Source organism: Tamandua tetradactyla, chromosome 3 (genome assembly GCF_023851605.1).
Source record: "Tamandua tetradactyla isolate mTamTet1 chromosome 3, mTamTet1.pri, whole genome shotgun sequence".
Taxonomy (NCBI): Eukaryota; Metazoa; Chordata; class Mammalia; order Pilosa; family Myrmecophagidae; genus Tamandua; species Tamandua tetradactyla.
Window position 1 is genome coordinate 146,461,830 of NC_135329.1, and position 26,555 is coordinate 146,488,384.

The 26,555-nt window shown below is 33.5% G+C and overlaps 1 protein-coding gene across 1 annotated transcript in view; it reads right to left on the minus strand.

Moving 5' to 3' along the window:
• Positions 1 to 1,256: 1,256 nt before the first annotated feature.
• Positions 1,257 to 26,555, minus strand: part of CIRSR (corepressor of RBPJ and splicing regulator) — a 41,920-nt gene continuing 16,621 nt past the window's right edge. Inside the window, exons 8-10 of the mRNA XM_077154189.1 lie at positions 4,934 to 5,040; positions 3,341 to 3,426; positions 1,257 to 2,270 (exon numbers count right to left, since the gene is read on the minus strand). Of these exons, the coding sequence (XP_077010304.1) occupies positions 1,628 to 2,270; positions 3,341 to 3,426; positions 4,934 to 5,040 (836 nt within the window). The 3' untranslated portion in view covers positions 1,257 to 1,627. The remainder of the gene's footprint in view (positions 2,271 to 3,340; positions 3,427 to 4,933; positions 5,041 to 26,555) is intronic.

Genomic DNA, 26,555 nt, shown 5'->3' on the forward strand with positions numbered 1-26,555 from the left:
TCCCCTCCCCCCAATTCTCTTAAAAAAATCTAAATAATCAAAGAATTGCTTATGCCTTTATTAGCTTCTTCTAAATCAGGGGACATTTGCGTTGTGTGAATAGACAAGACTAAGACATACATGTCAGACTAAACAGAATGATTTTAATTCCTCTTTTAAACTTTTACTTTCTTATAGAACTTATGAAATTGTGATTTGTAACCCTCAAAGCCATCTAAACTAATCAATATTTGTATTGTATTGAATATGACATTTAAAAAATGTGGAACCTAGGTTTAAAAAAATACTTGTGTCCATGAGGCAAAGGACATATGTTTTGGAATTGCATGTTACTTGTTAATTTGTACTACAGAATTTTTCCTATAATTTCCTTTATTACATCCTTTAAAATACAAGTGAAAAGTTTGCAGCTATACTTAAATATGCCTTATATATCTAAATTCATGAAATACATTTAGTTTTCCTTGTTCTATATGTCACATTAATATAAATGTTTAACCTTTAGAAGTATAATCTTAATAGTTGTATGCAGTAGTTAAAAGGCCATCTGTGGCCTGGTGGTTCAGTGGTAGAATACTAGCCTTCCATACAGGAGACGGTTTCAAATCCTGGACCATGCACCCCCCCCCCCCCCCCCCAAAAAAAAGGCCATCTGTGGTAAGCAAAATAATGGTCCCCCATATTTTAATCTCTGGAACCTGAGGATATGTTACATTGCATGGCAGAGGGGAATGAAGGTTGCTAATCAGTTAACCTTGTAATGGAGAGATTATCCTGTATTATTCAGGTGAGCCCATGTAAATACAAGAGTCCTTAAAAGTGGAAGAGGGAGGAAGAAGGTAAGAAGGTCAGAATGTCAGAGTAAGGAGGAACGAGAATGATTTGATGGGTGTTTTTTGGCTTTGAAGATGGAGGGGGCAGGAGCCATGGAATGTGGGTGATCTCTGGAAGCTAGAGAAATGTAGCTCTATTGACACCTTGATTTTAGCTGAGACCCATTTCAGATTTTTGACCTCCACACTTTAAGATAATAAATTTGTGTTGTTTTGAGTTATTAAGTTTGAGGTATTCTGTCATGGCAGCAACAGAAAACTAGCATCACCTAAATGTAACAGCATACTCTGTAGAACAAAACATCTAAAGTTGTTTTCATTTAATTCACAGTACTGAATTTCAACAAAGATTATACTTGGCTTCAAGCAAATGTCTTAAAGTACTAACAAACCCGAACTGAAAAAAAATATAAACTCAAGCAATGAATTGTAATCCTTTTAATGATATTTCAGAACAAAGAAAATGTCACAGAGTTATATGGCATTTTTGTCTAGTATAGAACACAAGAAACATTTACCAACAGAAAATAGTTCTACAGTCCAAAAATAGATTACTTACAAATATTTGCAAAATTAATTCTTAAGGTTCTCAAGAAGTCTTGTACTTGAAGTGACAGTTTACAGAGATGAGAAATTAAAATAGAACTTTTTCATTAGAAAGATAATGATTCATAACTTAGCCCTTGCTGAAAGTACTCAATAAGAAAGTGGAGATATTTTCATTCCCAGGTAACTGTCATATAGTATCTCCTCTCCCTGCTTCTACTTTATTCTTTTTGTGTCACTTTAGTACATTATCTCCTGAGTTCTCTGTTTTCTCTTCTATATGTATCTGTGCCATGGTTTTTCTTGTCATTTCTTCTGTTCTGCTCTTCACTGGGGCTTTGCTGTGGCCATTTTCTAATCTCCCTTTGCCTGTAACTACCACGACTTTGGCTTTGACTTCGGCTTCTCCTACTCTTCTCATCTCTGCTTTGGCTTCTGCTGTTCCTCTCATTTCTTTCAGATCCTCTCTTCTCTGGACTATGATGACAACTTCCGGACTTTCTGTAAGAAACAGAATAGCTCCATTTGCTATTTTTCCTAGAACTCTCTTGTTTTAAATGCCCAGGCTGTTCCCTGGCTTTTACCTTGTTACTGTGACTGCTACAAAGTTCTTCACAAAATTTTCTCTTTTTAGACTTGTCCTTCTCTTCAGAATCACTGCTATTTCTTGAACACTTATTTTTCTTTCTTTTCTTCTTTTGTAATTTTGTTTCTTTATTGTCACTTTCACTCTCACTGCTGCTTGCTGAAGTCTCACTGGAAGAAGAGGACGAAGAGGAGGTGGAGGATTTATTTTTATGTTTTTTATGTTTACTTGTGTTCTTCTGAAGCTTTTTCTTTTTTCTGTCTTTTTTCTTTTTCTTTTTTTTCTTCTCGAGTCGATCCAATTTCCTGTAATCGGGAAAGATCTAATAGTGTGAAAAACAGTCCTTCATTAACGACTATAAAATTGTCAACAGAAAACATATTTCTTTAATTTTATTAAAAGTGGTATCCAGACATAAACACATTTACTTAATTAAATAACAAATAATTTTCTTCCTTTTAAATTATTCATCATCTATATATTAAGTTTTAATAAAAAATTAAATGCTGTAAGCCAATTCTCTGATAAGACTTTTCCCAGAGTAAAGACTATTTTCAAAAAACATTCTTACTACATCAAAATTTGAAATTATATAATACTTTAGATAAAGTATCCTGAGCTACAGAAAACCTGTGAAAGGTTTGTAACAGTTGGATCTGCTGGAAACTCAAATATATAGCTATAATCAGAAGAAAAATTAATCTTATACATGTATTATTTTTAAATATGGAAATATTAATCAAAATTACATTAACAAAATTTCAAAAGCAGATACTCCAGAAATTCTAAATAAAAATTTACACTTAAACATTTTTGATACCTTTTTTGGTTATATCAAGTAAAATAATCTCATAGTAGTACATTCCAACAATTTCTTTAGTTTTATAAACAATTAGTACAATTTTATTAACAAGACAGTCCTAATTTCTAAAGAGTACTTCAAGTTCTCAGAGGGGTAACTTGTTTATATGAAACATCTGAGTAACTCTGAAATACAAATATCTTCACTAGCTAGGTTCTGGCTCTTTAAAGGGAAAGGAAAGTAACACCCAGCCATTCTGAAAATTCTACATACTGAAAACAACATGAGCTCCCTCTATTGGACTCAGCAGACATTTCTTGGACTTTCTTATTCCAGAGGTAGTCTGTTTAACAAAATTAATATTTTAAGATACTTTAAGCATTCTTTCAGAATTCCTCAGAAAAATTTAACAAAATGGGAAAAGAATAGTATGTGGCCAAAAATATATTCTAAGAACAAACTGTGTGCAAATATTAAGTATCTTCATGAGCTCAATGAGAGTTGAATATGGTATTAGATGAAACAGGCAGAAAAAATGTAGTTGATTCCATTAAGTATATACAATTCAATTACCTGAGAAGCTTCTGTTTTTGTTTGGTTGTTAGTGACTTTAAAAATTCAACTTCTGGATCTTCTTCACCCTCACTTGCAACATATTCCTGAGTCAACAAAGACATCATTAATCGCTAGATTTCAAGACTACTTAGTTATCAGATAGGAAAGAAAACATTTACAGATAAATTTTTGAATTAGGGACATAGTATTTTTGAATGTCCATATGATATTTTGGATTGGGTAGTGGGAGAAAATTTTTCAAAAAAATTTGTAATCTACCTGCCAAGGTGGATTAAAATGCATTAAGAAGTTGAGATGACTGCTTCGCTAGCCTTAGGAAACTTTATCAGGAAGAGAAGGGTAGGGAAACAGAAAAGGTTTACAGCACGGCATTCACACTCTATCCCTTAAAGGTTGAATCATGTTAAATTTTTGCTTGTTTAGATATATTTTTTATTTTCATCATTTTTACTTTTTCACATTTGATGTTTTTTTTATGGTGCAAAATAACATATATATACACACACACAAAAACCCCAATAAATTTCCAAGTACATTTTAGCAAAAATTTTAAAGTTTGGTATGGGTTATGTTCTACAATTTTTCATTTTTTCTTCTAGCTGCTCCAAGACACTGGAGACCAAAAGAAATATCAATATATTGATTCAACAGTCATATTTATGTGTTAAATCTTACCTTCTCTATTATACTCTTCCTTCTCTTTCTTATGAAAAATAACATATATACCAAAAAAAAAAAAGTAGTAATTTTCAAAGTGCACTGCAACAATTAGTTGTGGAACAGATTTCAGAGTTTGATATAGGTTACTATTCCACAATTTTAGGTTTTTATTTCTAGGTGCTCTAAGGTATGGTAGATTAAAAGATTTTATTTTGATTTAATGAAATATTAAACCACAAAGATCATGAACCTAACAAGGTCAAAAACATTCAAACTTTTATTTATAATTTCAATAGTATATGACCAAATATATGCTAATATAGGTTTTATGAACAATCCCTAACAATGCTGGAAAAGAAATGTGCCTCTTTTCAGAGTAGCATACGTTTATATCAGTGGGGGAATCTGAATTTTGGACTCAGCTGTCTCTAAATAGCCATGTGACCTTGGGAAATAACTTCTCTGGGCTAAGTTACCTCATTAAATAAATGGGTTGCATTAGGGTATCTAAAGTCCTTCAAAGACAACAATTTTCTGGATCTAGGTTTAATAAATCAAGATAAACATGTTTAAAATATTTTCTATAAACTCTTGGGATTTGTTTTTATACATTCCTTTCCATTGGTTCTATTCAGTATCACCTTAAGGGTAAGTTAGTAAAAAGGAAAAAAAAAAATAATCCTACCACCAATTCAGTTAGATATTTATTGATATAAACCCAGAGCAGTTTCATGTATTAAAATATAGGTTTATAAAAATATATCATCTAGGTTAAAATAATAAAAGAAGTAAACCCAAAAAAGTTCTAGGCATTTTTTGTGCTCTTTCTTTCCTATGGATATGCATATTGGAAAACATTAAGTAGCAATTCACAAGCAATCACATTTAGATTTATAGATATTTTCAGCTTACTGATAAAAAGATCATTACCTGTGATGGATCATTTGCGGTCAAGTTTCTCCCCAGTACATTTCGTTTCAGTGCAAACCCACTGTTTCTCATCTCCGCTATTAGCTCCGAGGGGTGCATCGATGGCCCTGTTCACAAAAATCACAGTTTTAATATATCATTTATATCTCTCTACCTTTTTTGGACTCCACAGTAGGAATGCAGTTGAAGCTTTGTTAAGTAAAACTGCAGTTAAATCAACTCAATAATCTTCTGCTGAGCAAATAATCAGATATGATTTTCTAAAACAGCAGCCTGGAGATTCAGAATAGAAAATAATTGCATTTTTCTTTACCTGCAAGGGGATTCTCTTATGTAACTTTGTCATATTGAAAAAGATGCATTTAGATATTGTCTGGTTGGCAGTTTTTGAATAAAATAAAGGAAAATAATAAAAACTACAATTAAACTTTAGTTACAATCTCAGTAAGAGTTCAGTTTAGAAGAGATACTTCAACATATATATGTCCTTATTTATCAAGTACTACTAATAAATACATTTCCATGTGGTTACTAATTATTAATAAAACACAGGCACAAATCTCATGGATAACCATCAAGTTCTACAGCTGATCTCACTTATATATACACCCAGATTTTGAACTTTATAGTTATTAGTTTGCTAGTGACAAACAATTTTAAGATGCCTTTTAGACTGGCTGTAGATGTGTATGTGTGTTACATTTTCTCACAAGATGCTGATTCTATTTTGGTAAAATCCCAAACTGAAAAGCAAGTTTCTTTTTGGTCCATATGGAATAAACATGGGTAAACTAAAAAAAAAAAAATTAAGGTCTGACTCCTTTCCTCAAACATTACAAAGTTTATGGCAAGGTAGGAGAGACTCCTCCTTCTTGTGTATATTCCAGTTTTGTTTTGTTTTTCTCTGCAGGTAGCAAACTAATGACCACATCTCCTGGTAGCTATTTAAGAGATTATGGCCTAAATCATCTATACTGGCTTAAATGAACTACACTGGGTTATATATCTGAAACACAGGGAGGAATAAGACAGGTTCTGCCCACAGGACCTCATAAGGGAGAATGGGCAAATACAGAAACACAAACAGAAACCAATTCTCTAGTTTGATTAACTATGTCTTCTATTTCTTTTTCTTTTCAATGCTTTATTGGTTTTTTAGAACTTATTTGTACGTTCACCAACCTATACAGAAAGAAAAAGGCAACCTACATGGAAAGAAGCTCAAAGAAGTTCACTTATCAAAAGCAAAACTGGTAAAAAGTTTGATGAGAAAAGTTCATGTGTAGGTTAATAACATTTATTGGACTCTCTGGGCTTTACCATTCTATTCATGTTACCAAAAACAACTCAGAGTTGATTTTAGGTATTAGGGAGATGAGAGGAACAAGTTGTCTATCATTACAGCATAGGGGAGTTATTAATAATGTGATGCTTTAATTTATTGAAAAAGTATAACTTATTTAGTTGAAAACAAACCAAGCATCTTTAAATTTCACTGTGATAATAATACTTTATTTTAAAATACAGGATTTAAAATTTTTCCTTCTGTACAAGATATTTAAAATAATCCCTTAATTATCCAAATTTTCAGCTAATATTGATAAAATTTTAAGAAATATTTGAATTTTAAATATAAATACTGGTTGCCATTAAACAGTGTGAAAGTGCTAATACAATTAATAGCTTTAAACAGAACTACAGAATGTTCTTATTAAATTTTACATGTAGGAACACAATTTCATAAAGTAGAAAATTTCTCTCCTGAAATGTCAAAACTATATATCTTTGTCAACAATTTTATTAGATGACATGAATTCAGAAAGCAAACATATTAAGAATTAGGATAAAGACCACTATAATAAAAGGCTAAAGAGCTTGACCATTATGATCAGAGGTTACTGATTGCATTGGTTTTCATTAAAGATGGGTAATTTTAGTAAGATGTTTTAGAAAACAAACCCTTTATATGTGCATTACAATACTTTCACCTACTTCAAGAAAATGATCCCCCTTTCCCCAGTCTGCAGGGATTATACAGACTATGAAACAACTATTACTCTTCTAGGTTTTATATTACTCTACAACCCCAACTGAACTGTGTAGTACATAAGCTTAATGTACATTTCCAGATACTAAGACTATAAATACAGTGCTTAGTAAAGTACCTGACAAATAATACTCAATAAATAGTAATAACTATTATTTTACCTGTGGCTGGTAAAACTTTTATGAATATTTTATATTTTTGATAATTAAAAAAATGTTCTTAGTGGTAACATATTTCAAAATCCAGTCTTATCCACATATTTTTGTACTTAAATCTTTTTCTTTTATCATAAAAACTCTGGGGTTAGAAGATATGACAAGTCAGGTTTAATTAAGATATATTTAGCAAGATATCTTTATACGTTCATGTTATTTTGACAGTGGCTATGTAGAGTTAAACTGACAGAAATGACTCCACCTTTGAGAACTTAAAAATTTAGCTGATATAACAGATCAGTTCAAATGCTATAACTACATAAAAATAACTACTTTTATATATGGTGCCTTAATAATTTAACATACAGTAGGAGTTAGGCTCCAGGAATGTTTGGCTGGCCCTTAGATTTCTATGGCAGAATGATTCTAGGGAATTCAGGAAAGGATATTTGTTCTAAAATGTAGAGTTGGAGGGCTCCTTTCTACATCATTTCAGCCAGGCTGGGTTAAGCTCCAACAGTCTGAAAACCAATATTTCAACTCAGAAAAGCAAGTCCATTAAATAAACTGCTTTCAACATTCATTAATTTTGCAATTTTTTTTTGCTGTGACATGGGTAAGTATCAGAATACTGGTTTTGACTATGGTCTTTAGTTATAAATCAATTAGACTTGGACTATTTTCTACCAGAAAAACATTATGCCAACCAAAACCATTTCTGCCAATCCTGAAGAATACTTAGGGCATTATATAAGATTCTATAAAGTTTCCATGCACTGGGATAACTTTCCAGAAATCTACAACCTCCAGATGGGTTCCTGGACCAGATAAGTCCTAAAATGAAGAGGGGCCTGCACTTCCAGAAATCAACTAGTTCCATCCCAATCTCATATTATTGACAGCCCCTTCCAATATGAAAAAGTTAGAATGGGCATGCCCAAATACTCCTAAAGAGTGGGAGAAAGATCACAGGTGATGGAGTTATACAGAGAAGGTCAGGTTTAACAAATGAGTATGAGTGCTGAATCATTATACTGGTATTTCTTTTAGCCTCCAGTACCTTAGAGGATCTAGAAATAAAAAACCTAAAATTGTGGAATTGTAACACAAACCAAACTCTGAGAGAATTTTAAATGTTCCATAGCAAAATCAGTACTTTAATCCAAGAATAATATATGAGGTCAAAAGTTCTAGCTATACAACTAACTTCACATCTAGAGAAAAGCAGTTTCAGGGTGAATGACACAAATGGTAGAAGAGGAAGATTCATAATGAAGGCAAAGACACTTGTGTTTTGCTGCTGGCACTAGGTCTATTTGTTCTTTCCTAGATCAGAGGCATCTTCCACTCAAAGTTCATCGTTCCTTTCAAACAATGCATTATTTTCTGCACTTCCATGGTATTAAGTAGAAGGAGAAAGGACGCTGAGTTGCAGGTCAAGTAAGAAGGCTGAATTAGACAGGCCTTTCTCTTTCCTCATCCAAATTTAACATGTTATATTAACTTATAGGATGTGCTATTTGCTGAAACTAAATTGCTATTCCTAAAGTGAATATAGTTATGCTTGCTTTTACAGTGGTGATCTATTTTTTTTCTGCCCGTTGTGTATTTTAATTTAACATCAACCTATGGGATATTTAAAACCTAGAGATAATAGTGCAATGAACACCATGTACTCAATATACAGCTTTAACAATTACCAATATTCTGCCATTAGTGTTCCATCAATTACCCTCAATTTTCTTTCCTTCTTTCTTTTTGATAGAGTATTTAAAACAAGATTTTAGCTATCACTTTGGTAGGAATCACTAACAAACATGGACTAATTCTTAAAAATAAAACCCTAACACCTTTATTATACCTATTGAAATTGACAATCTTGATATCATCCATATTTTAAAACTTCAACTTCTGTTTGCTACTGTTCTAGTTTGCTAGCTGCTGGAATGCAATATACCAGAAACAGAATGGCTTTTAACAAGGGGAATTTAATAAGTTGCAAGTTTACAGTTCTAAGGCCTAGAAAATGTCCCGATTAAAACAAGTCTAAAGAAATGTCCAATCAAAGGCATCTAGGGAAAGATACCTTGGTTCAAGAAGGCTGATGAAGTTCAGGGTTTCTCTCTCAAGTGAGAAGGCACATGGCGAACACAGTCAGGGCTTCTCTCTCGGCTGGACAGGCACATGGCGAATACAGTGTCATCTGCTAGCTTGGTCTCCTGGCTTCCTGTTTCATGAAGCTCCCCGGGAGGCGTTTTCCTTCTTCATCTCCAAAGGTCGCTGGCTGGTGGACTCTCTGCTTCATGGTGCTGCAGCATTCTCTGCTCTCTCTGAGTCTCTCATTCTCCAAAATGTTTCCTCTTTTATAGGACTTCAGAAACTAATCAAGACCCACTCAAATGGGTGAAGACATGTCATCCCCTAATCCAGTTTAACAACCGTTCTTAACTAAATCTCATCAACCAGGGAGATGATCCCATCACAGTCCCAAATACACAGCATTGAATAGAGACTATTCTACCTTTAAGAAATGGGATCCATATTAAAACATGGCTTTTCTTAGGGGGCATACTTCCTTTCAAACCAGCACAGCTACCAAAGGAAGAGATGTTTATTTGGTACGTATATTTTCGGTAGTGCATTTCCTAATTTAACTTGTATGGTCAGTTTTGCTGAACATCGTAAGTACATGGAATCTTGAATAGGGCATGAGACTTTGTTGGTTTGTCCACGTTAGTGTGGCGCCCCAAAATATCCCAGAGTAATTTGGGCAGTGAATAAAGAAGTATTTTCAAAGTCCCCTTGTGGGGACTGGGGAGAAAGAAGGAAATATTCCAACTTCCCCATTTGGAGAATTTCTGAATTTCCAGTGGGGACAATCCAATCAATAGGCCGAGCTCTTGATCTTGGGGTTTGCCCTATGAAACTTAATCCTACTTAAAATTAGGCCTAAGAGTCACCTCCAGAAAACCTCTTTTGTTGTTCACACGTGGCCTCTCTCTCCAAGCCAACTCACCAGGTAAATTTACTGCCCTCCCCACTATGTGGGACATGACGCGCCCCAGGTGTCAATCTCCCTGGCTATGTAGGACAGAAATCCCGGGATGAGTTAGGACCTGGCATCAAGGGACTGAGAAAGCCTTCCTGACCAAAAAAGGGAAAGAGAGAAATGAGACAAAATAAAGTGTCAGTGGCTAAGAGATTTAAAACAGAATCTAGAGATTATCCTGATTATTCTTATGCATTATATAGATATTCCTTTTTAGATTATGGTGTATTGGAGCAGACGGAGGGAAGTCCCTGAAACTGCTGAGCTGTGTTTCAGTAGCCTTGATTCTTGAAGATGATTGTATAAAGATCTAACTTTTACAATGTGACTGTGTGAACGTAAAAACCTTGTGTTTGATGTTCCTTTTATCCAGGGTATGGACAGATGAGTTAAAAAAAATATGGATAAAAATAAGTGGGCGGGCCGCGGTGGCTCAGCGGGCAAGAGTGCTTGCCTGCCATGCCGGAGGACCCCGGTTCGATTCCCGGCCCCAGCCCATGTAAAAAACAAACAAACAAACAAAATATAATAAAACAAGAAAATGTTTAAAGATGTTTCCCTTTCTTCCTCCCTTCCTTCCTTCCATCCTTCCTTCCTTCTCTGTCTTTCCTTCCCTTCCTCCCTCTCTCTTAAAAAAAAAAAAAAAAAAAAAAAAAATATGGATAAAAATAAGTAAATAATAGGGGTGACAAAGGGTAAAATAAATTGGGTAGATTGAAATACTGGTGGTCAATGAGGGAGGGGTAAAGGGTCTGGCATGTATGAGTTTTTTCTTTTTATTGCTTTTTCTGGAGTGATGTAAATGCTATAAAAATGATCATAGTGATGAATACACAACTATGTGATATTGTGAGAAACTGATTTTATACCATGTATGTGTGTGAAGATTTCCCAATAAAAATATGTAAAAAGATGACCATTTTAAAATGCCATCTAATATCCAGTCAGTATTCAGCCTTTCCCAGTCATCTCAAAAGTAAATTTTTACAGTTGGTTTGTTCAGACCAGGATCCAAACAAGGCCCACACATTGCATTTGGATGATGTATCACTTAAGGTCTCTCTCTCTTTTTTTAAACATATTTTTTATTTAAGAAAACAAACAATACACTTAGAATCACCAAAAATGGATATCTTAGTTAGCTTAACCATAGGAATATTTAAGTAAAGTATCCATACAATCATTGTAAAACCTGTGTTTGCGCAGCAAGTTTCATAAACCAATTTAAAATTAAGGCAACAAGGGAAAAATTTACATATTCAGATAGCGAAGTTCTTAAATTCTAAGTATTAAAAACTAACCTATCATGCGGGAGACCCGGGTTCAATTCCTGGACCATGTATCAGAAAAAAAAAAAACTAACTTAGATATCATTTGATCAGCTGTCAAAACTGTGAATGTTCTCAAAATATCAAGTACAAAGTTCTTACAAATATCTGCATTACTATAGTAATGCCCTACATTACTAAATATTTTCCTTATTTCAGGAAAATATGAAGATACAGATATTTTTACAATTAACATATGGAAATCCTAACCACGCAAAATGGTTATCTTAGTTAGCTTATCCATAGGCATATTGAAAAAAAAATCTAAGTAATCATCATAAAGCCTGTTTGTATAATATGTTTTACAAAATGATTTACAATTAAAGCAAGGAAGGAAAAAAATCTATAAATACAGATATCAGAGTTAAGTCTCTTTTAATTTCAAAGAATTTACCCATCTTATTCTGCCTGTCCCCCATTGCTTTTCATCTGTTGAAGAATAGTGATGCCATTTAATATGTTCTCCTAGTCCTTGTGTCTTCTGTAAATTGGTAGATCTAGAAGTTTATTATTCAATAATTATGGTAATTATTTTATATCACATACTTTGAGGAATATATGGAAAGTCTTCTAATGTTTGGATTCAGGAAAATGACATCCCAAAACAAACACAGTTTGGCTACGGTACTAGACGTAAGAAAAAGGCTGAGACTTCAAACTGGCATGTTCTTGTAACCTCTTTCACCAGGTATTATTGCAGTCATACGTAACAGTGGTATAACCTTAAAAGCGTGTTTTCACATAAATCCCAAAACATAATCACATGTAAAATACAGTACATGATTGTTATTGCCATTGAAGTACAACCTTCCTTCTTTCTTTCCTAATGTTAAATTGACTATATCTAATGAATAGGTCACTCCCTGTTGCTAAATGTAAAAAGGAAGCTTATAGGCTCTAATTTTATGGTTCATGATCAAGAGGAAGTTCTGTTTCTAGTGGGAATTATCAAAAATTATCTTACAATTATGTTAGACTCCTAATATTACCATAACCTTTTTAAGAAAGCTTATAGAAATAGTTATCTTAAAAAAAAAACTAATAAAAAGGGCACAGTAGGAACATACAGTATAAGTCCCAGGAAAAAATTGAACAAAGCTATTAATAAAGTGTGTGGGTGATTTTTATTTATATAGATGAGAATGTTTTATGTATGATTTTCTAAAGGTTATGCAAGAACAATTGTACTGAATTGTAATAAAACTGCTCCATACTGGGAATTTTCCTGACACATTGCCAGTTCATCTTAGTGGAGGCTGGAAACAATAGGGTTTCTTATTGCCCTTATCCCAAGTTCATACTGAAGACAGCTAATTTATCTCTATTAAAACATACAGAATAAAGGAAAAATTCAACATTTCATTTTAGTCTATGTGTCTGGGAAATACATAAAAGCAAGGAAATATGAAACTGTTTTTATTGTATGCTAGTAAAAAACACTTTTTATTAAAGCAATCTTGCCTTACAGAATCAAAATAATTAAAGATATGACATCTCTGTCTTTGTCCTTTACATTTTCAACTTAATTTAAATGTATATATTTTAATATTGATACATCTGGCAATAATAAAGTTAATTCACAGTTCTAGGGGACTAAGAAATAATTTGTACTGTAATGAATATGAAGTATTAGAAGTTAGCATTATGTTTTACATAGGCTGTGGGAACATGAATACTCTTAAAAAATTATGGCTCCATGAATCTTAAAAACATTATATTGAGTGAGAGAGACCAGGCACATACTATATGATTCCAATTATATGAAGCTGAGAACAGGAAAAACTCACACATATGGAATTAGAAATCAGAACAGTGGTTGTGGGGATGGGGTGGGGGGGAATGCCTGGAAAGGGAGACAAGGGAATTTTCTAGGGCTATGGCAATGCTCTATAGCTTTTCAAAGAAGTTTATTACACAAGTGAATATATTTATCAAACCCAAATTCTATACTTGAGACCAGGGCATTTTACTTGAAAAAAGGTTATACATGGTATTTTAAATCATTCAGCAATAATTACTGAGTGATTCTCACTGCTTCTATATATTATATTGTTCTTTAAGGAGACAGCTCTGTATAGGAAATTTGAACTTATACTTCCCTAGTGTGTAACACAGAAAGTGATTTTAAAAAATTCAGTATGTACTGTTGAGGGTCTATTTTATCTCACCATATACTTCAAAGATAATAGGAGTGATCTTGGTTTTGCCTTCAAGGAGCTTATAATCTTTGGAGGGAAATTATATCACACGAAAGAATATTTTTCAGTTATGTTTAGAACAACTAGGAAGGTCTCTCTATTCACTTACTCACAAAACCATTACTTACTAATCACAATCATAACTAAGAATGCACTTGTAAAGCACTGGGAATACAAAAATCAGTAAGGTATAGCCTGCATTTCAGAAGAGCTTATATTTTCCAGGAAATAACCGGAAACTGAGTTTGGTTCTTAAAGACTTCAAGGGATTTAGAAGAAGGAAAAAACAGGGTATTCTAAATTAGTGGAACATGGTGAAGTTTCACAGTAAATTCACTCTTTGATTTGGGTAGAAGAATTAATATTTATTGGGTGGACTCAAACGCATTCTCCTTTTCCCAGGTAAACACAAACTAATTTTCTTTACTTAAACCTGGCAACCTTTGGTAGCTTGAGTGAAGTTTTAATCTAAAAGAGCCAAGTAAAAGAGAGTTATGACCATGATCTGAGACTCATAATACCACTTTGAAACTAGGGGAGGTATAGCTCCACTAGCCATCTCCACCTTTGACATTCTATCCGAATGACAGAACAGTATCATTCCTGACAGGATAAGATTGCAATTAATTAGTTGATGTCAACAGAGTTTCAAGGTATAGCCACTCTAACAAAATATTTAGTCACTGTTTTATAATAATGCTTTTAAATAATTAAAAAATGGCTTAACAATTGGTAATCACTTAAAATAGCTAAATGTAAAGTATTAATCAAGAACATTAATTTGACCTTTGAAACCCACTGAATTGACCATCTTAACCAAATAATTTCCTTAGTATATCAATATTCCTTTTCAGCTAACTAGCTTCCTCTTGCATTAAAAAAAAATTGGTTCCTGAGTAAGTACATATTATAATGGAGTAAAATGGTGCTTAAACTTTATTTCCTTACTTTGAGGTCAATCATTTGTTTCGGTATCTTTCTATTTCAGGAGGTTAGTTTTAATGAGATTCTAATACCACAAATAGTTTTTCTACAGTAGAATTATACAGGATTATTTTTTTAAAAAGCTGCCATCAGATGCAGAGCTATCTTTACAGCTATGCTGGTAGGACTCAACCCCTCAAAGAGATGCTTAAGGGAACTCCACAACAGATTCAAGTGGAGTTGCCAAGAGGATAACTGAGTTTTATAATTTTCCTTCCTATACAAATAACTAATCCCAGCATGCTCTTGGGTGTCTAGAAAGCAAAGCTTATGATCAGACAACTATTTTGCTAAATTTCCCAATCATGTTTGCAAGCAACAAAAATGCCTTCATCATGAAAGACTGATTAAAAGATGGAAAAGCAGCATGGGGGAAGCTCCTTTGCAGAAAACTTCTACCCACTATCATTTAGTGTGATATTCTTCAAGAAAAATTAAATCAAGAATTGGGAAAATAAGGTAAGGAAAAGGGCAATGATATATAAGCAAATCTTTGCAACAAGTATAAAATAATATTCTCCTCATTTCTAACCATTTATTCATTTTCACATTGTTTAAACACTCTAGAAGTTATAGTGTAAACAAGCCTGGATAGATATACTCAAGACATTAAATATCTATCATCATTTTTGCCATTTTTGCTGTGGCTGGATCTCAGACTTAGGCAACATAAAGAAAAATCAATTTTGTAGAAATGCACTCAGTAACAGTATTTTGAATCTGAGATTTACTTGTATTGAGATGTGTAATTTGCCATGTTATCATATCTAATCAGTTCCAAATATTTATTTAAATTATAGCTAAGAAAAAAAAATTACAGTGAAGTAATTTTAAATATGTAGCAACTTAAACCTAAAAACTCAAACTCAAATAGTTAATACGTGAAACATTAATAAATTTGAGTCAGTGCTTATTTACTTTTATATTGCTTTTACAAAAGCAACATCAATTTGAATGCTACTCAACCTTGCATATTAGCAAACCAGACTGCTGAATACTGTGGCAGTATTAATGTTTTAGGGCTTGTTTGTCCATTCTCAGCCTTGGTGCAGAGCTGAACTGAATGTTGGGGCATGATGGATAACTAAGAAGCAGGTTGCAGCAGGACTAGCACTAACTGTTGGAAACGCTTTGGCAAACTCTGGTCTAGTTCTCTTATAAAATGACTGTTTAGTGCTACCTATTTGCTTCCCATAGAGAAAAATCCAAAATTTAAATATGAAAAGATACAAAAATTTTTATTTATCTAGGGAAAAGAGAACTTTTATTTATGTTTTTTTTGTACATACCCTGTCTAGAATTAATGTTTTATAGGTACCTATTCATAAACTCTTATCCTCATGGGCTAGAATTTTTAATTATTATAAGACCATTTGCTTTACCATAAATGTATGTATGATTCCATTGATATGAAATGTCTAGAATAGTCAAATCTATAGAGACAGAAAGTAGATTAGTGATTGCCTGAGTCTTAGAGGGTTGTAGAGATGACAGCTAAGGGGTGCTGGGTTTCTTTTAGGGTAATGAAATTTTCTAAAATTGATTTGATGGATGAACAACTCCATAAATACACTAAAAGCCAATGAATTGTACACTTTAAATCAGTGAATTCTATGGTGTGTGAATTATATCTGAATAAAGCTGTTTTAAAAACCACTTGCTTTACTGAAAAGACCCTATTGTAGATTGAAAAAAAAAAGTTTAATTTCAGTACACATTAAAAACACAAGTAACTGACAGATGCTAAAATTGAATGATAAGAATAAGGGCTAAACAGTATAGATGAAAGGCAGATCGGCTGGCCATTTACTTATATATTCTAATATAAAATGTATTTATAAGACTTCAGTCACCATTGATGCTTACTAATTTTACATATAATTTTGATGTGTCTAAAGTGGATAAAAATTTGTAAAGTTAAGATGATCTTATCAATAGAAAAGATATTCTAAACCAGTTTAGCTCAAAAAAGCATTTTGATTGCCTAATTTAACTTTGTAAAGGAGAAGTAAATCTTCTAGCTGGTCTCTGTAAACCTCACAGCTGGAACACTCTAACAGCACCTTGCAGTTTCCAGTGATCAAAGTAAGTTACTTTATATACTAAACTAAGAATTTCATAATAGAAATAATGCAACACCAGGGGGTACAGTTATCATGAAATAATTACACTCCTTGGAGATTACAGGCACAAGGCTGTACCCCAGGGGTGTGATTATCCCATGATAACCACATCTACTGAAATTGCCTTATTGCAAAAATAATCTCTATTCACTGGTAAAACATTATTCGATAGGTGATTTTGTTTTTAATGAACCCCCCCTCTTTTTTTAGCTTGAATCAACTAATGGATTAGGATATTGGTCAGTTTATTTTTTATTGCATTCAAATTCAGAATACAACATCATTAATACTTGCTTTCCTATATGATATAGATATAATGTAGATTAAACTAGAATGCTTGTGTCTATAACTGTTGTACTGTGACTAGTACAAAAACTGAGGAAATTTTGAATAATTCTACCATTATTCAAAAGTGAATCCATCAAAATTCTATTAGAACTGTACTCATTCCTTAGTGACAATGATGACCTTCTTTGTTTAGCTAGTAAGCCAGCATTTGTCCATAGACTGATTTTGTCAAATCATATTTTAATTATATACACAGTTTGGCTACAAATACAAGAGTTCACCAAAAATCCACCAAAGCACTGTGACAATCAATCCGCTAAATGGAATTTACAAAAAAGCATCATATATTTTATTATTATTTGTAAATGTTGTGGTACACAATATTTTCCAGCCGTAAAATTTATAAATTTTATAATAAACCCATATATATTTTTATATTTTTTAAAAGTGGTGCTATATGATCATTGGGATGAATACATAACTATGTGATGATATTGGAGCCACTGATTGTATACCATGTATGGAATGTTTGTGTGTGAAGATTTCTTAGTAAAAATATAAAAAATAAAAAAAGGTGATGCTATAATACTTCCTACATACACATTAGGGCTAGAAGGAAACATAGAAAAGTGAAAATAGTTAACATCTTAATTGGGAGATGTTATAAGTGATTTACTTTTAAAATGTGTGTTTAATTAAAATTGGTAAAGAAACAAACTTAAAATGTAGGCTTTCCAACACTGAATAGCACATGATAGTCTTCAGAAGGCTAGTATTTCCTTGGTACCTCCATATTAAATTTATTTTTCAGAATAACTGGAAAAGCTAAAGAAAGCAAAGAGTTACTAGTGTGTTTTAAAGAGTATGTTTGTGTGACGAAATAAACCTAGAACACTGAATTAATTATTCAATTAATTATAATCTCCATTCTATAGGAAAAAAGTGTCAAATTTCCATTTCCAAGTTTTCCTTTCAAACTGACAAGGTCTAAATGTGAGAACAAACACTGGTAAATAGGGTATTTAAAAATATATATTTTTACTGGAAAATCTTCACACACAGTCTATACATGGTGCACAATCAGTGGTTCACAATATTATCACATGGTTGTGTATTAATCACCATGATAATTTTTAGAACATTCGCATCACTCGAAAAAAAAAAAAAATGCATACATCCCATACTTCTTACCCCACCTCTCATTGACCACTAGTATGTCAATCTATCCAGATTTTTTTATTCCTTATCCCCCCTATTATTTATTTATTTATTATATATTTTTTCTCATCTATCCATACCCTGGATAAAAGGAGCATCAGGCATAAGGTTTTTACAATCACACAGTCACATTGTAGAAATTATATGGTCATACAGTTGTCTTCAAAAATCAAGGCTACTGGAACACAGCTCAACAGTTGCAGGTACTTTCCTCCATCCGCTCCAATACACCATAAACTAAAAGGGGATATGCATTAAGAAAAACCTCAGGGATAACCTCTCAACTTTGTTTGAAATCTCTCAGCTTCAGAAACTTTATTTTGTCTCCTTTCTCTCTTCCCCCTTTTGATCAAGAAAGCTTTCTCAATCCCATGATGCTAAGACCTGGGAGTTCTAAGACAGGGTATTTATTTATTTTTGTTTGTTTGTTTTTAATTTTTTAAATTGTATAATATAACATATATACAAGGCAAAGAATGAAAAAAGCAATAGTTTTCAAAGCACTCTTTAACAAGCAGTTACAGGGCAGATCCCTGAGTTTGTTACAGGCATCCATACCATTATCTCAGATTTTTCCTTCTAGCTGCTCTAGAATATAGGGGGCTAGAAGGAATACATCTTTTTTATCATCACAATTGTCTTTTTCCCTTTTTTTTTTATGAAAAATAACATATATACAAAAAAAGTAATAAATTGCAAAACACAGCACAACAATTAGTTGTAGAACAGATTTCAGAGTTTGGTATGGGTTACAATTCCACAATTTTAGGTTTTTACTTCTAGCTATTCTAAGATACTGGAGACTAAAAGATTATCAATTTAATGATTCAGCAATCACATTCACTTGTTAAACCCTACCCTCTCTGTATAACTCCACCATCACCTTTGATCTTTCTATACCTTTCTTTAGGGGTATTTGGGCTACGGCCATTCTAACTTTTTCACGTTGGAAGGGACTGTCAATAACATGGGGTAGGGAGATGAAACTAGTCTCTGGAGAGTCTGGGCCCTCTATGTTTGAGGACTTACCTGGTCCAGGGACCCATCTGGAGGTTGTAGATTTCTGGCAAGTTACCCTAGTGCATGGAAGTTTTGTAGAATCTTATATATTGCCCTAGGTGTTCTTTAGGATTGGCTGGAATGGTTTTAGTTGGGGTTTGGCAGGTTATGATAGGTAGCAATGTCTAAGTGAAGCTTGCTAGACAGGGTATTTTTAATAAATCATTTATTTTATAATATTTCAAAGCACTGAATTCTATGATAAGATTATGATAAAAGGAGAGCAGTAACTTTTATCATCTGTGATACCAAGTAAGATGATGGAAAGTTACTGATCTATTTCTGATGCACTGCCAAGGCTGAGACCCATTGGCTTAAGCTGTATTTAAAAACAGTTGAAGATTTTGGAGAATACTACATTCTTTGCTTGTTCAAACAGTTTGTTTAAATTATCTTTTACTTGCTACACAGTCATGACTGATTTGATTTTGGTCAACCTTTCTATGTGTCTAAATCTTAAAAATCCTTCAAGGGCCATTTTAGTCCCACTTCCTCTAATAACTACATAATTTAACACTTAGTTATTCTCTATTAGATTCTTATATAATATGCCAGCTTCCCTGATTAGATTGTAACCCGGGAGTTAAGCTGCTTCTTATGGGATGTTAATCTTTCTGATTAGATTATACACCAGGTATGGAGCCCCTATTTTCCACGAGCTTGGAACAGAGAAGTTCAAAAAATAAAACTTACTGGCTGATATTCAGGATAGAAAATAAACAGCTGCCAAGAAGTAAAGTAAAAAAGGAACTTTAGTTCTAAGAATTGGTTTTCATATATATATGGCTCTTAATTCAATGAGTCATCCTTTCACCACAGAAGGTAGAGCTTCCAAAATCTTAGATTTTAAAAATAACTTCATCCTAGAAGGACATTTTAACTTTAATTATTGAACGCCTGACATTTTGCTGTCTATCTTTACATTCTTTAAACAATGTTTCTTAACTATTTTTTTTTTTTACTTGCTGTATCTTGGTTACCCTTACATGATCTATATTATCTATATCTATATATCCTATGGCTGTACGGTATTCCATTTTTTGGGAACATGCCATAATTTATTTTTTAATAAGCACTCATAAAGCTCTTACTATATACTAGGCACTATTTCAAGTGCTATACATATTTTAACTCCTTTAGTTCTCATGACAACTTTATGAGATTGGTACCATCATAATATCAATTTTACCAAAATTAGCAAACTGAAGCATGTGATTTGCCCAAAGTCACATAACTGCTAAGTAGCACAGCAAGGGTTCCAACCCAAGCATCTATGTGGCTTCACAGCTTGAAAGACCTAACCCTACCACTAAGCTATACGACCTTAAGTACTTATGGTTCAATCTTTGTGAAAGGCTGTTTCTTCTGTCTGAGACGCTAAATGCTCTCCCCCCAGATCTTGCTGGCTGCATCATCTTGTCATTCATGTCTCAGCTTAATGTCACCCCTTTAGAGGAGCCTTTCCTGACAATTTAATCCAAAGTAACTCCGTATTCAGTTCTTATCACAGTAACTTGTTTCATTTTCATCAAAGAACATATAAACCATTTTTCCCTTACTCATTAATATCTTTTGTGTCATCCACCAATGTAAAGAAATTAAAGGCCTGCCTGTAATGCTTTTCACCCTCTACACTTGATTGCTCAACTTATTTAAAGAGAAAAAACAATTAATTTGTAGACTTCTCAAGATGGGTTACATATGTTTACATGATACATGTACAGGTTATAGCACAGATTATATGGTTTAACATAAGCTAAAACTTGGTCGATGCAAAAATGTGAACATTTTTCTACTTTATTCCAAAAAAGTTTCATTTGATTGAGAAGCAATACTATAAAACACCACCATATATGGGGTCTAAAAAATTTAATTGCACAAACTAAGAGATAGTTATAAGGTTAATGAATATAAATGGAGGGCTGGAGAAAAGTCAATAACCAGCCTGATTATATCTGAATTCATACAAATGTGAGGCACGTTATAGCAGGTTTTTACTGTTTTCAATACTCTTAAAATAGGTTAACTAAATAGCACAAGCTTTTTTAGTTGTTGTTAATTCACTTTATAATACAGACTCAAGAGAAAGCAGGTCTATAGATTACTAAAATAAAGGGCTAAGCCTGGAGTCCATCCTACTCATTCTCTCAGAAGCAGGATCAAGTTAAGACGAGGCTGAGGAACAATGACAGCTACTATTACTGCCTGTCCCAGGCCAACCCATGAATCATGCAGTTGTTATGGCACTATAAGGTTGCAGTGAAGAAAAAGATGAGAAAGATGCAATCCTTCCAGAAAAAAGAACATACCTTCAGATATAACAAAAGATCCCTGTGACTAATAAAATAAGTGGTCAGAAATATTAGGGCTAATGGGTTCTTGATATATGACCTACTTCAACCCCATTTTCTGTGAAGCTTTATTTCCTTTGGGGTTCTTTTCCCTTCTGCTACCAGTTGGGTTGGGGCAGGGGAGGAGGGATTATTAGGTATGTGGATTTGTAAAATTACCCGTATTGTGGCATCAGTGGAATATTCTTTTGTCAGAAATTGCCAGGCCAAGACCTGTATCAAGGTTCTCTTACCATTGAGCAAATGGATTACCTTCCACTTAAATGATTTGTTAATGTTTTTTAAAGGCATTAAGGATTTTTAAAAATCAGTGGTAATATTCTGGCTGTATTTCATTCACCCATTCTGACCTAAACAATACCATCAAAGAGATAGTGTCAAACTCCTAATACGAGAACTGCCCATCTTGAGTCCTACAACCTGAATCTGGCTTACTAGAAGGAAGCAGGATCTTTACCTATACAATACGAGCTGAAGGCCAAGTTGACTGAGGTTGAACCCTGGGCTGGGGCACAAAACCTCAGACTGAGGTTGAAGTGGAAGTCACTGAGAGTCTAAAGAGGTGCATCACAGAATTGAAGAGTACTAGTAATGGTAATTTAAAGGATTAAAACAGAAAGAGGGAAAAAAGAACACACAGATTTGACAAATAAACCAAAGGACAAGATGGTAGATTCAAGAAATGCCTTTACAGTAATGACTTTGAATGTTAATGGATTAAATTCACCAATTAAAAGATACATATTGGAAGAATGAAATAAGAAATATGATCCATCTGTAAGAGACTCATCTTAGACCCCAAGGATACAAATAGACTGAAAGTGAAAGAATGGAAAAAGATGTTACATGCAAGCTATAACCAAAAGAAAGCAGGAGTACCTAAACTCAGATCAGACAAAACAGACTTTAAATGTAAAGGCATCATAAGAGTAAAGGAAGGACACTGCACATTAATAAAAGGGACAATTCACCAAGAACATTAATAAAAGGGACAATTCACCAAGAAGAAATAAGTATTATAAATGCGCATGCTCCCAATCAAGGAACTCCCAAGTATATGAGGCAAACACTGGCAAAACTGAAGGGAGCAATAAACATTTCAACAATAAGTGGGGGACTTCAATACACCACTCTCTTCTATAGAGAGAACAATCAAACACAGGATCAGCAAGGAAATAGAGAACAATTTAATAAATGAATTATGTATATACAGACATATATACATTGTTACACCACAAAACATCAGAATATACATTCTTCTCTAGTGCTCATAGAACGTTCTCCAGGAAAGAACATATGCCGGGACACAAAATAGGTTTTTATATATTTAAAAAGACTGAAATTATTTAAAGCACTTTCTCTGAACACAATAGAATGAAGCTGGAAATCAATAATCACCAAAGAACCAGAACTTTCACAAATATATGGAAATAAATAATGCACTCAAATAGTGGGTCAAAGAAGAAACTGCTACAGAAATAGGTAAATATCTGGAGACAAATGAAAATGAGAATACAACATAACAGAACTTATGGGATACAGCAAAGGCAGTGTTGAGAGGGAAATTTATTGTCCTAAATGCCTATATTAAAAAAAGAAAGGACAAAAATCGAGGACTTAACAGCTCACCTGGAAGAACTAGAGAAAAAACAGCATACTAAAGCCCAAAACAAATAGAAGAGAAATAACAAAGATTAAAGCAGAAATAAATGAAATGGAGAATAAAGAAAACAGAAAGAACCAATAAAACCAGAAACTGGGTCTTTGCGATAATCAATAAAATCAATGGACCACTAGTAAGGCTGACAAAGAAAAAAAAGAAGAGGATGCAAATAAACAAAATCAAAAATGAGAGGGGGGGCCATTAACACAGACACTGAAGAAATTTTAAAAAATCATAAGAGGATACTATGAACAACTATATGCCAACAAACTAGACAACTTAGATAAAATGGACAAATTCCTAGAAACAAGATAAAAGATTCATGTGCAAAAATCAGCAATGTTTCAATACAAAAGTAATGACCTAACTGAGGAGACAGTTAAGGAAAAAAGCCCATTCAAAACAGCAACTAAAAGAATCAAGTACCTAGGAATGAACTTAACCAGGCATGTAAAAGACCTGAACCCAGAAAACTACATAACATTGCTAAAAGAAATCAAAGAAGATTTACATAGGTGGAAAGACATTCTCTGCTCATGCATAGGAAGGTTAAATGTAATTAAGATGTCAAGTCTCCCCAAATCGATCTACAGATTCAACACAATACCAATCAAAATTCCAGCAACCTACTTTGAAGACTTGGAAAAACTAGTTATCAAATTCAATTGGAAGGGAAAGAGACCTTGAGATAAATACATCCTAAAAAAGAAGAAAAAAGTGGGAGGATTAACACTTCCTTATTTCAAAGGAAATAAGCACAGTGGTCAAAATGGAATGATAGTGGTACAAAGATAGAGGTATTGACCATGGAGTCGAACCGAGAGTGCAGAACTAGACCACCAATCTATGGTCAACTGATCTTTGACAAGGTTCCCAAATACAGTGAACTGGGACAGAATAGTCTTTTCAATAAATGGGCATGAGGGAAATGGATATTAATAGACAAAAGATTGAAAGAGGAGTCTTACTTTACCCACTATACCAAAATTAACTCAAAGTGGATCAAACACCTAAATGTAAGAGCCCAACCATAAAACTCCTAGAGGAAAATATAGGGAAACATCTTCAAGACCTAGTAATAGGAAGTAGCTTCCTAAACTTTATACCCAAAGCACTGCAAGGAAAGAAAAAATATATAAATGGAAACTCCTCAAAACCAAATGCTTCTGTACCTCAAAGGACTTTGTCAAAAAGGTGAAGAGTAAGCCAACTCAATGGGAAAAAATATTTAGAAATCACATATCAAATAATGGTTTGATATTCTGTACACATAAAGAAATACAACTCAACATCAAAAGAAAAAACAACTCAATTATAAAATGGGCTAGAGATATGAACGGATATTTTTCTGAAGAGCAAGTACAGATGGCTAAAAATCACATGATAAGATGCTCATTTTCATTAGCTACATGGGAAATGCAGATCAAGACTACAATGAGATATCACCTCACACCTATAAGAATGGCTGCTATAAAAAAAAAACAGGAAACTACATGTGGAGAGGATGTAGAAAAACGAACACTTCTGCACTGCTAGTGGGAATGTACAATGGTACGGCTGCTATAGAAGACAGTTTGGTAATTCTTTAGAAAACTAAATTTCGAGGTGCCCTATGCCCCAGAAATACCACTACTCGATATGTACCCAGAAGAGCTGAAAGAAGTGAAACAAACAGATAACTGCACACCAATATTCACAGCAGCACTATTCAATCTTGCCAAAAGTACCTATCAACAGACGAGTGGCTAAACAAAATGTGGTATACACAGATGGTGGAATATCATGTAGCAGTAAGATAAAATGAGGTCCTGAAGCATATGACAACATGGACGAACCCTGAAGGCATAATGCTGAGTGAAATAAGCAAGACACAAAAGGATAAATACTACATAATTTCGCTATTATGATCTTGGTAAAGGTAAACTCAGAAGCTTATAATATAGAATATAGGGGACCTAGAGATACACAGAAGCTAGGATGGGTGAACAGTAAGCTAATAAGACTGAACTTAAATGTTAGGGAATGGACAGAAGTGAAGGCTGTTCACTAGTGGGTATATAAGTAATACTACCATATTAAAAGTGAACATGACTGAAAGGTGTTGTATAGAACCCTGTACCCCATCGATTAACACTACAAATATAAATAAGTTCTTGCATGAACTACTTCAAAGGTATGAATCTTGTACAAAGAGTAAATATTAAAGGGGTAGAAGGGGTAAATTACTATCGCAGGCTACGGTCTATATTTAACAGAAGACATCAACAGTACTACAGCAATATCAGGGGTAAATAATTGGGGGTAAGGACGAGAGGTAAAGGGAAATAAGGATTTTCTATATGGTAAGGGCACGTTTATCAGTTATTTTTCTCTTTGTAGCAATGAAAATTGTCTAAAATTGAGAGTGTTGATGATTGTACAACTAAGTGAGACATGAATTGTTGACTATAGACGTTACACATGATGCCCAGTGGAAGGGAAGTGGCTGAAAAATACATTAAGAAGTAGAGTGGCGAACTTTGGTGTATACATATGATGGAATATTGTGCAGCTACAGAAGGAACGAAGTCGTGAGGCATGCAATGAGGTGAATGAACTTTGAGGACATTAAGCAAAATATGTGAGAAACAGAAGAACAAATATTGGATGGTCTCTTTTAGAAAATACTTATAAGAAAATTGGTACCCAGACAGTAAACTCTTATAGCAGTCACATATAGTCCAGAGCTGTAAATGTTATTTCTTGATTTGAGATGTTGTGCTATATACGTATAACCTGGTTATTTCCCTGGAATGGTGGCTACTTGTGTAACACCTATAAGACTCAGAGTTGGAGTTCTGCAAAGTCGGCTTTGCTACACACATTAACTGTTATAGAAACTGAAAAAGAGATAGGCTTCAATTAGATATAAGAATGAAGGTGATTGGGTCAGCACTAATATAAATCAGAATACGGCGGTAAGGATGACAGTATCAGTTTTTTTAGAACCTCACCTACTGTATGAGACCAAAGGAAGAGAGGTTTGGGTTGTACAAAATCTAAATTTTCCGTAGCCCATAATTAACTTGTCTGGATAGTTTAAAACAACACAAACACATGGAGCCCAAGAATGGGAATGAGAGTTTGTGATTCTGTATAGCTTGATTTACTACCCAGATA